Below are 14,120 nucleotides of genomic sequence, written 5' to 3'. Positions count from 1 at the left end.
GTTCTTAAAGATAATCTGGTCCAAATCTTATCTCAGTTACTGAATATGGATCCCTGAATAAGAGTGAATTGCCTAGGCTCACACAGCCAGGACTTGTCAGTACTCTTTTGTATCACTAGTAGAGGTCAGTGCCCGAAATTCATGCACTTGGCGGGCGGGGGCCCTCAGCCCAGCCTGCACCCTCTCACAGTCCGGGAGCCCTCGAGGGATGTCGACTGATGGCTTAAGAAGCTGGCCTAAGCCTGTAGTCGGACATCCTTAGTGGTGCCTCAGAGACAGGAGAGGCTCCCGCCATTCACTGTGCTCACCAGCCACAGCCCAGGCTTCTGGCTGAGCGGTGCCCCCGCTCTGGGAGTACACTGACCACCAGACGGCAGCTCCTGTGTTGAGGTCTGCCCCCTGGTGGTCAGTGCACATCATAGTGACTGGTTGTTCTGCCGTTCAGTCAGTTTGCATATTGGCTTTTTATTATATAGGCTGTTGTGGTCATGATGCCTATAATGAAATGTGGATAGAAACGGTGTTTGTGGCTAGAAACGGATGTTGTACAGGCACACTCCGTCACCAATCAGGCAAGCCACTGCTTGTGTGGGTGACAAAAGGCAAAGACCCAGCTGCTGAGGCAGGTCCAGCAGCCCGCTTCCTTTCTCTCACTTGTTCCGATGACACTCCTGATGAGAGGGTGGCAGCGGGGAATCAGATGGGCCTCTTCTACAGAAGAGTCCTAGTGGCAAGTGGAACGAAGATGACTCTGTACCTCCCTGTAACACACATACAGCAGGTGCTCCTCACACGATACCTCCCGTCTCTAACTTGACTAGATATCCCATTGTATTTACACTCAAGGTTTCATAGGAAACGAAGTTACAAATTTGTGTAAAATTTGACACCTGGTCTTCCGTTGTCATAATTCCTTCACCACTTACCTTTCCATTTATGAAGGTACATCTCTCCACCTACCAGGCACGCCCTAAAACTTACTTAGAATGTCCCTTTAACTCATCAGGGAGATGTCCTAAACTAAATGCCTGTTGTTCTAGGCGGAGGGAGTGGTAGAACCACATCTTTTGGGATGTCTGGTTATAGAATAGCTGAGTCTACCTTCGTATGGAGGCTTTCCTATAAAAAGCAAACTGGTACACAGGGGTCACTATAAACGTACCTTAGACCCAGTGGTCTAGAAGTAACAGTTACTCTCATTAAGAGAGTATATCCTTCATGCCAGACATACTTTTAAGGGCTTTACATGCTAACCATTTAATCTAGTTAATTCATGTACAACTGAGGAAACTGTAGCATAGATCAAACAATCTGCCCAAACTCACAGCTAGTAATGGCAGAGTTGTGTCAGCCCACAAGCTCGACTGCAAAGCCTGAGTTCTTACGCTCTGTGCTAGGTTTTCAAGCTGCAGGTTGGAACCCATTGGTGAGTAGTAAAATCAGTCTCTGAACCATCATTTTTTTAATGTACAATAAGAGAAAACGTAAGAGTGCATCACAGGTAAGTACTGTTTCATTAAACTTTGCAACTGTATACCTACATATAATTTATATCTCAGGTCACGATGTAAAACTATTCCTTAGAGTAGGTCATGAAAAGGTTTATACCATGCTATGCTAACTCTGAGATAAACTGATTTAACCTAGAGCCAGACAGGATTTGAACCTCAGCTCTAATTGGCTGTATGAGCTTGGGCAAGTTACCTAATACATCTATATCTCAACTTCCTCGTTTATAAAATGGAAATGTGAGGATTTAATAAATTAACAGATGTCAAGTGCTGACCCCAGTGCCTGCCTCATAGTCAGTTTTCCCTATTATTTAAATAGCCACCCATCAAACGTATGAAGTATCTCTGGGACCCTCTCCACTTAAGTATTTTCCCATAAACTGTAACAGCAGGATAGAGACAATTTCTGCATCAGCTCAAACTGGATTCCCAGCCCAATTGGAGGCCACACTGGCTGAATGAAAAGACTACTTTTTTTAAGTTAGCTTTTATTCAAGTCAAGCAATTTTGATTGGTTTCTAAGGATAAGAGCTAAAGGCATTATCCTACTTGAGTTAACTGTTATAAATTGAATTATTTCCCATAAACTATTGATATGGAGGGGCAACAAAAATGAGAACTAGGAAGTACAGAAATCTCATCTAGGCCTTTTAGACTATCAGCTCAGGCAGCTCACTCTTACACAGGTGAGTAAACACAAACCCCAGAGGCATGCTGCCAGCACCCCCTCCAACAGGCTCGGGATTGCTGGAGCTGGCTTTGGGGGTGGGTGAAGCTGCCACTTGCTTTGGCTTTGACTGTCATTATGCCCACTGACAACTGAGAACTAAAGAGAGTGCAAACCTAAGGACAAGGAATGCTCATCAAATCACAACCCACCCACCCTGCTCAGGGCTTGCCAGAAGCTTCTCAGTGCATCACACCTAAATCTAAACCTGCAACCGTGACCTATTAACCTTGCCTAACCCACCTCTCCTCACCTGCCGGAACCCTCACTGCCGGAACCTTCTTTTCCTTAAACACACTGACTGATCCTACCCTAGACTTTGGTTCTTGCCATTCCTTGTCCCTACCGCTCTCCCAGACCCTCACACAACTGGTTCCTCATACTAGTTCAGGTTTAAGTGAAAATGCTTTCCCCACTCACCCAAAATACCACCCATCTCTAGCACATCACCCCGCTGTTATTTCCTTCACAGCACTTAGTAAACCTCACTTATCATCTTCCCTCCCTAAAATCTAAGCTCCCTGTGAACAGACTCTTATCTGGCTTATTTAGCATTGTATTCCTAGTGCTTAGGTGATCAAAAACCTAAGGTAGAAATATATGAATAGTAATGCTTCCCCGAAAATAAAACATCCTCCGAAAATAAGACCTACTTACAGGTTTCCTTCTGAGTGAAATATAAGGCATCCCCCCCGAAAATTAGGCCATCCCCCCAGGCTCTGTCTCAGAATGAAAATTTACCATGAACTGGTCACTAGGGCCGCCCCAACTGGTGTCTAGCAACCAGTGACCTTACGCAGAGTCCTGATATCACTGCTGTGTGGAGGCGGAGCGGAGGTCGGAGTGAGCTGTGAGCATGGAGCGGGAGAGAGGAGGAGACTTTTGCAGATGTGTGTAGAAGAACAGGAGGATTAGAATGAACGGACACGGCAAAGGTGGTGAGTGCTGGTCTGTCTCTGGTGACACTACCTGATGCTCGGGGCCACCCTCATGATGACTGAAGGTTCTCAGTCAGTGGTAGACCCTGCTCCAGCCCAGATCCAGGCACCAGCAAGCCCAGTGACAGTCCCCAGGCAGGCCCCAGGGAGTAAATGTCTGATAAAGGAGTAGGGGGGATGTTTGATGAAGGTGTTCAGTGTCACAGGGGTGGGGGGAGGAGGATCACTTAAAATGACACAGGAGGATCAGAGGGGGCAATCAAAATGACACAGGAGAATCAAAAGGGGTTACTAAAATGGTAATCCCCCCTCTGATTCTCCTGTGCCATTTTGATTCCCCCGTGTCATTTTAAGTGATCCCCCTCCCCCCACCTTGATACCCCAATTCCTTTTTTTTTACCCCTAGAAATGAGCGTAAAAAGAAAAAGCTACTCCGTGGAATACAAGAAAGGAACCGTGGAAGACTCTTGGGGCCAAAATCTTACTGCTTTTTGCAAAGAGAAGATGTTGAGTATCCTATTGGTCTGAAAATGGCGAGCAGAGTATGCTAACCTCATTGAACAAGTGGACAAGGGAAATGCTAAAAAGTGCAAGTGTGGATCAGGTCAGCAACCATTATTTTCCGAGCTGGAAGACCTGATCTGTGAATGGTTGTTGACAGGAGAACAAAGGCTTTGGTTGTGAATAGGGCTCAGATTCAAGAATTTGCCCTTGCAATGGCACCAGTTTGACTTAGCCCCTGAAGACTTCAAAGCAGCACAACACTGGCTGGGTAATTTCCTTCAGCGAAGTGAACTATCTTTAAGAAGATCTACAACATTGTTTAGGTTGGAAGATACTCAAGTTATTAAGCGAGCACTTGCATTCAAGTCCTTTATTGATGATGCTGACTTGTCTAAATACAATCTTTCCAACATGATTGCTATGGATGAAACTGCAGTGTTTATGGGCCAATCATCTCAAACAATTGAACAGCAGGGTGCCTCCTTAGTGTACATTCCCTTCACTGCTTACAAGTGTTTTCTGTATTTTGGCAATTCATCTGGATGGCACTAAAATCCCACCTTTAGTCATTTCTAAGGGAAAGAAGAAAAAGATTGAACGGGTTTTAGGCGTTTTTATTCTTGAAACTGAAAAAGCCTGGGCCACACAAGCAGTTATAAGGAAGTGGGTCGATTTAATGCTGCCGCTTGTTATGCGAGGGAGCCAAAGAGGTCTGCTAGTCTGGGATGCAGCCAGCACTCACCGTGCTAAAGACATGAAGACATTTCTTTAAGAAAGAATAATAGATCAGATAATGATTCCTGCAGGAATGACAGCCTATCTCCAGACTCTTGATATTGCAATAAACAAGCCATTCAAAGACAATTTGCGCATGGAAATTAATGATTACATTGAAAATAGAATGGAGAGAAATCAGCGTGGAAACTTTGTGGAATCTAAACTGCAAGAAGTTGTGACTTGGGCGAAGAATTCATGGGAGAAAATCACTGACAATTGCATTGCAAATGCACTGCGATCAGGCTACCTTGACAAGAAGTACTCATTTAGAGACAGTGCTAGCCGAAACCGGTTTGGCTCAGTGGTAGAGCGTCAGTCTGCAGACTGAAAGGTCCCAGGTTCGATTCCGGTCAAGGGCATGTACATTGGTTGCGGGCACATCCCCGGTGGGGGGTGTGCCGAGGCAGCTGGTTGATCTTTCTCTCTCATCGATGTTTCTAGCTCTCTATCTCTCTCCCTTCCCCTCTGTAAAAAAAAAAAAAAAAAAAAAAATCAATAAAATATATTAAAGACAGTGCTATTGCTAAACATGAGAGATTTGGTCCACTGATTCTGAAAGAAATGGAGTCACAAGAAATTCACCAGGAAATTCAGGAATTGGATTGTTATGATGTTCCAGAAGATGATGACATGATTGTCATTGAATAAATGAGTAAATTCTTGATACTGTAGGATTCAGTTTGTCTGGTTTGTGTTGACAACTACCGTACTACTGTACCGTATACAGGTAATAAATTTCCTTTATTTTCATTTAACAATAAATGTGTACCCTATTCTTCTTCATAGAAAAATAAGACATCCCCTGAAAATAAGACCTAGTGCATCTTTGGGAGCAAAAATTAATATAAGACACTGTCTTATTTTCGGGGAAACAGGGTAGGAAGACATTAAGCCACTCTATACTGGATATTTTTATCTGTGGTTAGAGGGAAATGCTGTCCTACCTACTCTCAGAACTATGATGCTATAGACAGTTGGAAAGTAATTTGAAACAAATTTTAGAAAAAGTAAAATATCCATTTCACCTTTGTTTCCCATTCTTTCAGCCCTAGTTTGTCTTATGTGTTCCACAAATGGCCACTGAACACAGTGCCCAACCCAAAAGAGATGTAAACGCCCATCATGAGTGATGCTACGTGAGTTACTTCATCCTGAGCCTCGATTTCCTCTCTGATAAACGGACCCAAGGCTACCTGCCATGAGGTAACCAAGAGGATCCACTGAAAGGGCTATAAGCAGTTGGTATAGGAAATAACCCACAGAGAATGGTTGTCAGAAACATTCATAACTCAGTTCCTCATTCATGATCAAACCACTTTAATTTACAACTTCAACAGACAATATGAAGTCCACAATCTCTTGAAATTCTGACCTTGCTCCTGTAGAAAAAACAAAAGGGGAAAGCTTTAAGTACTTTTATTTTCACTAACTCAAATCCGTAATTCTGTTTATTCAATTATTTAAGCATCCACTGAGCACCAGTCACGTGAGTTGCCTTGTCAAGGAGGGAAGTAAAATCACCTTGCTCTCGCAAAGGGCTTACAGTCTAGTTATTAAAACAAAATGTTAATGACAGTGTGGGAATATTGGGAAATCTGTAAAAGGATAGGAAGGGGTTAGTGCTGTCAGATACATTAACACAGGAAGCAGGTGGCCTGGGACCTCTTACTGTCCATAACAAACCCAGAGACATACAAACTATAAAAGAGCTTAATCGCCTACCTTTTGGAGACATTTTTGCCATCCCCCTTGGCCCTGCATATCCAAAAACTGCTGTAATTTTCATGTCACTAAGCTACTTCTAATTAAAAAGGCAATGCTAATAATACAATTTAATGGAAACACTCAACTATATTTTAATGCTTCCTATCTTTTAAAACAATTTCCAAGGCATTCTGAATGATGGCAATTAAACTGTACAATGATTAATTTAAACTGTTAAATAAGAATGTCTTAATCCACAAGGGGTTGTAGGGAAAGGAACTTCTCCTGACTGACTGATGTCCTGATCTGGAAAATGAAAGGGTCGTAACCCTTTACTATTTAGAGCTCATTTCTATGCACATCCACATCATAACAGCCCCCTCTGCTGGAGCTTCCCATGTGAGTGCTAAACATAGAAAACGTAGTGGTTTTGGAACTATAAATGTGCACTGTAAGCGCCTGCCTGTCTTGTCCACCCTGAAATCCCTGTGTGGACTTGGTACTTAAAAGCCTTTGGTGCGTAAATGGGGCCCTAATTTGTAACGTAACTTAGGAAAAAATAACATTTTAAAAATATACAATGAAAATGAAGATGAAACCAATTTAGGGTGAGGGGTGGCAGGAGCACAGGGGACAGCAAATGTGAAAATACTAAATTCAGAAATCGGACACGAGCCCTGGCTGATGTGGCTCAAATGAATGAGCACCATCCTATCCACTGAGTTCAATTCCAGTTCAATTCCCAGTCAGGGCAAATTCCTGGGTTATGTGATTGACCCAGTAGGGGGCGTGCAGGAGGCAGCCAATCAATGGTTCTCTCTCAATGATGTTTCTCTCTCTCCGTTTCCCTTCCTCTCTATCTCTAAAAACAATAAATTACATATTACATATTTTTTAAAGAAATCAGACACATGATATAGTTCTTTATACAGTTAGAAAATGCATATTTCTTCAAGACATTATAGGTACTAAGTCCAACATGGCTCAGTGGTTGACCGATGGACCAGGAAGTCATGGTTCAATTCCCAATCAGGCCATATGCCTGGGTTGCGGGTTCAATCCCCAATGTGGGGAATGCAGGATGCAGCCAATCAGAGACTTTCTCTCATCATTGATGTTTCTATCTCTCTCTCCATCCCCCTTCCTCTCTGAAATCAATAAAAGACATTTTTTTTAAAAGAATGAGTTTTCTCTTTGTTTTTTTTTGTTTGTTTGTTTGTTTGTGTTGTTTTTTTAAATATATTTTATTGATTTTTTTTACAGAGAGGAAGGGAGAGAGATAGCCAGAAACGTCGATGAGAGAGAAACATCGACCAGCTGCCTCCTGCACACCCCCTACCGGGGATGTGCCCGCAACCAATATACATGTCCTTGACCAGAATCGAACCTGGGACCTTTCAGTCTGCAGACAGACACTCTACCACTGAGCCAAACCGATTTCAGCGAGTTTTTTCTTTGTTAAAAAAAAGTAAATATAACTTTCAAAAAATAGAAATTTTACCTACTTGTAAATAGTTGAGTCTACATTTTCAGTCTTCGTCATCCGGAAGGATTCCCAATTCTTCATCCGTCCATTTGGAAGGATCTGGATATGGAAAGTGACCCTGGTGACACCATTAAAAAAAAAAAAAGTCAAGAATCTATACTCCACACAATTACGTTTAAAAAGAAATCCTGAAAGGAAAAAAATAAAAGGCTGTAATACACACACCCTTGACACACCACAGGAGTGAATTCTACTACTTTACTCGATGTTCCAACTGTTCTTCATATTGTTCACTGAAAGCTGAACTGTAAAAGTCTGCCCATTTTGAAGCTACCAGCCTGAGCCAGAGTTGGAATATGTGTTTGTGATGAAGAGCAGTAGGAATGGAGGCAACAGATTTCAAAAACACCCCTCATCTCAACAATGACTTAAAGCCCTGGCAAAACATAATGGATGTCTCCAACTGTCCTGCCATTCCTGCTGGGAGGTCTGGGAGCCTTGGGTGGACTTGTTCGTCTTCGATCCCGATCTAGGGAGCATCTGGCTGCACCATCACCTCACACCAAATAGCCACACATCCTGGCCACTGAGCACAATGGGACAGTTGTCTCTGTGCTGCCCCTGTGAGGACACTAGGCACTCCTCACTGGGCGGCAGGGCGCAGAGAAATTCTATCAGAAACGGGGTATTCATCAACCTGATGCTTCTAAAACTTGTGCACAATTTGACGTTTTTTTCTGACCCTAAAAATAAAACCATTGACTAAAATTCAAAATATTCTGGATCAACAAGCACAGATTTCAGTGGCTTAAAGCTTCATTCATTTCCTAAAGAACAGGGTCAGCAAATGCGATAAATGTTCAGCTGAGGCTAATACGATGCTGGGTGAAAACCTCCCTCCTCAAAACAAATTAGCCCAGCTCTCTCCCACCCCAATTCGGTTGCCTTCGGCTTCCAGACAGACCAGATAACATTCACCATTTAAAGATTTTAAGTGTGAACTTAACCTGATGAACCCTTAGTTCACAAGGTGAAAGAACTAGTTTCTAGTGTCCCTTCAAATATGGAAAACACAAAACATAAAACATGGACTGCCTACATGTGCACCCTTTAGTACAAACGGGAGAGATAGGTCTCATTATCAAAACTGCTGCATACACACAGGGGAAAGGATGTACGGCAGCCCCCTTATCCACAGAGGATATGTCCTAAGACCCCCCAACGGATGGGACCGAACAAAAGGCACAGAAAGTATTTTCCTATACACACATGCCTTTGCCCTTAAAGGAAGCACTTTACATTTGGCATGTCCACATGTGCTTTGGGGCCGATATCAAGTGAAATAAGGTTGATTTGTACACAAGCACTGAGATACCACAATCGACTCAATCTGATCACAGAGACAGCTACGAAGTGACTAACTGGCAGGTGGTGTAAACAGCGTGGAAATGCTAGACAAAGGGATGGTTCACATCCCAGGCAGGACAGAGCAGGACAGCACGGATTTTATCATGCTACTCAGAATGGCGCGCAATTTAAAATGTATAAATTGTTTATTTCTGGAATTTTCCATTTAATATTTTCAGATCAGAGGTGTCCCAGGTAAATAAAACCAAGGAAAGCAAAGTCAAGGCTAGAAAAATAGTCTACACACAAGCTAAGTTACTATTTCTTCCATTCTCCCACCCACAGGAAGGAGACCATTCTGCACTTACCAGCACAGCATCTGAGTCATGCCAAAAGCGCCAGAGAATCCAGAACCACATGGTTGCACTGAAGAACTCCCCCCTGATCACCTGGGACTTGGTGAGCTGGGGAAACTCTCTGTACCGGGGCTCAATGTGCACTCCGCCACCAGCACTACGAGGAAAAGGAAAACGTCAGGCAGCCGGCTACATCGTCAAAGTATTCAGTCCTCCAACGCCCTGAGTTCCATCCAGAAACTGAAGCTAACATTTCTCATCTCCTCCACAAAATACAGGATGATAGAGCTCCACAGGCCTCAAAATACTCCTTTTTCATAAGCTCACTTTAAATTTGTTAAGCAGCAAACACTAGCCTGAACTGACAAGAGACTAATGATGCTTTTCCTTTAGTGAATACTCCTATATCTTATGAATCTTGATAATGAGTTACTGCCCCAAGAGTTTTGGTTAAAGGATTGTGAACCTATAGTAGTCAGTAGTAAGCTTTATCCAAAGAAAACAAATAAGCAAATCAATTTAGCCATCTATTTCAAAATAAATTATGTCCTCTACTCCATTGCAATATTTATGGGAAAGAGGACATTGTAACAATAGGCTTCCTCTTTGACAGGTTTAGATACTATCCTATCCTATATAATAAAAGCCCGCAACCCGGGCATGTGCCCCAACTTCTTACTCAGTACCTACCTCAAGTCAAACTCTCAGGCATGCATTCCCCACATCATCCTGCATACAGTAACCCATTCACCCCTATCCTGGACACTATAGATTAATCCCCCTCTATTTTATTCATACCACTTAACAGTACCTAAACATGTTCTTTCTTTTCTACTTGTTTATGTCCTCTCTCCATAATGGAAGCTCCATTATCTTTCATATATATATATATAAAATATATATTTTATTATTATTATTAATTTTTTACAGAGGAAGAGAGAGGGATAGAGAGCTAGAAACATCGATGAGAGAATCATCGATCAGCTGCCTCTTGCACACCCCCCACAGGGAATGCACCCGCAATCAAGGTACATGCCCTTGACTGGAATCAAACCTGGGACCTTTCAGTCCGCAGGACGACACTCTATCCTCTGAGCCAAACCGGTTTTGGCTCCATTATCTTTCTTGTATTATATTCTATCCCCAGTACCTAAAAAAGATTCTAGAATCCAAAAGATGCTCTATATACTGAATAGCCAGATTATGATCTCTGAACGCATAATAATCTGGCCACTCAGTGTATATCCTATATAATAAAAGGCTAATATGCAAATTGTCCCCTCAACCAGGAGTTCGACCAACAGGCAGGCTGGCCAACCACCCATATCCCTTCCCCCTGACCAGGCTGGCCGGACCCTAACCATGCACAAATTCATGCATTGGGCCTCTACTATACACACACACACACACACACACACACACACACACACACACACGGTGGCCAGATTCTTATACATTCAGAGATCATAATAATCTGGCCACTCAGTGTAAATATTTATTCACTAATGGTCACTCACAGTGAAATCAGTGTGTGTTATGGAAGAACCAAGACCTCAGTGAAGAGCAGCACCCCCTAACGCAGCTGGCATGCTCAGTGGTTGAGTGTCGGCCTATGAACCAGAAGGTCACAATTTGATTCTCCCTCAGGCACATGCCCAGGTTGTGGGCTTGATCCACAGCATAGGGTGTGCAGGAGGCAGCAGATCAATAATTCTCTCTCATCACCAATGTTTCTATCTCTCTCCCCCTCTCCCTTCCTCTATGAAATCAATAAAAGTTTTTTGTTTGTTTTTTAAAGAAGAGCACCCCTCGGGCTACCATATGGTAGTTCTTCATTGTTGTCTGTGCTCAGGTGACACCTAAGCCTTTTCCTTCTTCCCACCTCACACCATTCCCAGCTCCGCATCTATATCTATACATATAAAAGCCTAATATGCAAAATGTCCCCTCGGGAGTTTGACCAGGAGTTTGATCGCTCACTATGACATGCTCTGATCTCCAGAGGGTGGCGCAGAATGAAGGAAGGCCCGCCGGCAGCTGTTATGGACCGTATTGGTGCATGAATTTCATGCACTGGGCTCCAGCCCTTAATAATCATGTAACTTTAGGCAAGTCACTCCTTTAATTTCCCTGAGTCTCAGGTCCCTCACAATAGCTGAATAATACTTGCATGATGCCTGCTATGCACAAGTAACTGTCCTAAAACACTTCAGAGAATTGTAATTCATTTGATTCCTTAGAAGTTAACATTGTTATCCTCATTATGCAGGTGAGAAAGCTGAGGCATGAAGAGATCAAGAAACTTCCAAGGTCATGCAGCTAAAGTGGCAGGCACTATCCTGCACTGCCTCTTGGTAAAGTGTAGATGACGGTTTAAGAGGTCTCCAAACACCACCTGGAAAAATCCAAGGTACTATTTTCAGTCCTGCTCTTACTGAATCACTCCTCTGCACTACCAGCTTGTTTTTGGTAGATGTGTTCTCCCTTGGTAGATATGTCCTGGCACCACCATGCTCTCCAGTCAGTTTCTCAGGCTACATACCTCACCAGGTGATTCTTGCTCACTCTCTTAAATTCTAGTGTTGCAAGAGTAAACCCTCATGTAAAATGTGGACCTTGGGTGGCAATGCTGTGTCAACGTAGGTTTATCAAATTGTAACAAATGAACCCCCCTGATGAGTGATGTTGGCAATGGAGGAGGTAATACATGTGTGGAGGTAGGAGGGATTATGGCAAATTTCTGTACCTCCCGCTCAAATTTGCCGTGAATTGAAAACTGCTCTAAAAAAATAAATGTGTTTTTTTTAAATAAAAAATTCTGAATTGCCCAAGCATCTACTTTTGGCTCTCTCTTCTCCCACCTTTCCACACTCGGGGTGATGGCCTACACTCCCGTGCCTTAGAGAAGTAATTCCTCAATCTGCAGCCTGAGTGATTTTTCAGAATTATAATCTGGCCACAAGGCATCGGGTTGAAGCCGCTCAAGGATCTCTGTCACCCGTTATAAATTATTCAGCCGGCCATCAGGATCCACTAATGTCCCCTCCCTATGCCCTAAGGCCTCCAGCCTCACTTCTGCCCTTGACACTTCAAATACACACACAGCAGAGGTAGTTTCCGCGGCCTGCACCGACCTCCCTTCCCCAGTTCCTGCTCTAATCCCGGATCTAGATTAGCTTCAATTTGTGTCCACATCCAACTGTGAAAATCCCGAGCGCAGGCTCCCCCTGGTGCAGGGTGGTGTCCCTCCGTGTCCCCTCTCACCCCCGACCCCGCTGTGACCAACTCCCCCTGGCCTCGGCGCAGCCGACTACAAGTCCCAGCATGCCTCGGGGCGGATGGGTCCCAGGCGCCCGGTGTCAAGGTGAGAACGTCCCGGAAACGGGCACTTTCTGTTAGAAGCAGGCCAAGACCCCACCCCCGGCCGACACTCACTGACGGACTCCGCTTCCAGCCGCCCGCGCGCGGAGGCCTCTGAAGAGGCTGCCTCCGCCGCGAGCGAAAGGCACCACCCGCGTAAGAGCCGACATGCCGGCCCGAGTCCGGACAGCCGCCGTGAGGCCGCACCACCGCCGTGAGGCCGCCCCGCCCCGTCCCCTCACTTCCTCCCGGAGCCCCGCCCCGGACGTCAGCGGCGTCGCCCCGCCTACCTCCTTCCGGAAGACGTCAAGAGGAGGGAAGCCAAGGTTTGGGTCTCGAATTAGCGTCCCGGTCCCTTTGAGGGGAGGGCTGCACACCTGCAGGGACTCGGGTGTTGTGGTCCACGGGGTGGGGAGGCGAGTGTAGTCGGCCTCGGGCGTTGCTAAGTGACGGCTGGGACGTCTCGGCTGGGCGGCGCCGCGCGCTTTCTCGGGGCCTGGCGTGCGAGGCCTCGCGGAGGGAGGTGAGGACGCCCCAGGCGCCCGGCCGTAGGAGCGCTGGGTTTGGCGTGTGCTAGCAGACCCTTACCCCCGAGTCTGAACTCGCTCCTCCCTACCTGTGCTCATCTAAATGGTATTTTCCCAACCTGGACCTGCTCCTCGGCCTCCTGCTCCTGAATTAGCTGCCTTCCTTTCAGTTGTCAGGTCCTTTGTGAACCTCTCGGGAGTGTGGCCCACATAAAGATTGCTGAGCTGCCCCCGCCCTTGAAGACAGTCTTATTGATTTATCCTCTGGCCCTGTTCTCCCGCCCTCTTAACTTAGAATATAAATTAGAGGGAAGATTCCACTCTTCTCTGGATGAGGACTTCCCACTTGCTATGCAATAGTCTACCTTTGTCTGCACTACCATTTGCCACTTATCCTTTCTGGTGAAAGCTACAAAACACTAAGAAAGAAATTTCGTTTATGAAATGGGAGGAGGAAGCTTGCCATCTTCCTAGAGAACTGGCTGCCCAAGCCATATAGCTCCCAGCAAAGAACAATGCTATGATTCCAAAGCCACAAAAACAAAGCACAGCTTAAACAAAAAAGAGCAGAGAACTTGGGAGTGAAGATCTGGAGTTCGTTCAGATCTGACATGTGGCTGGTCCACATGGACTAAGAAGATCCCAGGGTCAGATTGTAGAGTAGATATTGGTAAAGCTTAAATTTCTAAATTTTCTAAATAAAATAGCATTCTCTTGCTCACTTTGGAGACCACTGCTTTAGACAATGAAAAGTCAGCCTTCCTGTTCTCTGAAGTCTTGCTCTGGCCACAGGACTAGATTCTTTCACTCTCCTCAAGGATAAAGTTCTTTGTTTCTGTCTTTTAGGGAGCAAGTAATGTTTAGTTGGGCAGAGATTCCTTTG

At 44.7% G+C, this 14,120-nt stretch overlaps 1 protein-coding gene across 3 annotated transcripts; it reads right to left on the bottom strand.

The window, feature by feature from the left end:
* Positions 1 to 5,757: 5,757 nt before the first annotated feature.
* NDUFB2 (NADH:ubiquinone oxidoreductase subunit B2) lies at positions 5,758 to 12,960 on the bottom strand. Of its 3 annotated transcripts, none has more exons than XM_045577512.1 (4): positions 12,786 to 12,960; positions 9,363 to 9,507; positions 7,663 to 7,765; positions 5,758 to 6,999 (listed from the first exon to the last, which is right to left on the bottom strand). In XM_045577512.1, exons 1-3 carry the CDS (start codon positions 12,878 to 12,880, stop codon positions 7,691 to 7,693), a joined length of 315 nt encoding a protein of 104 aa, XP_045433468.1. In that variant the 5' UTR covers positions 12,881 to 12,960; the 3' UTR covers positions 5,758 to 6,999; positions 7,663 to 7,690. The 3 variants fall into 3 exon arrangements, with proteins under 3 accessions (XP_045433468.1, XP_045433461.1, XP_036284634.1); XM_045577505.1 differs by having other exon boundaries at positions 5,758 to 5,836; XM_036428741.2 differs by having other exon boundaries at positions 5,758 to 5,836; positions 7,667 to 7,765; positions 12,786 to 12,959.
* Between the last annotated feature and the right edge of the window lie 1,160 nt (positions 12,961 to 14,120).

The sequence above is a fragment of the Pipistrellus kuhlii genome, unplaced genomic scaffold, assembly GCF_014108245.1.
Source record: "Pipistrellus kuhlii isolate mPipKuh1 unplaced genomic scaffold, mPipKuh1.p scaffold_m20_p_10, whole genome shotgun sequence".
Lineage (NCBI taxonomy): Eukaryota > Metazoa > Chordata > Mammalia > Chiroptera > Vespertilionidae > Pipistrellus > Pipistrellus kuhlii.
The sequence above is the reverse complement of the archived record's forward strand: the minus strand, read 5'-3'. Positions and strand labels throughout refer to the sequence as shown.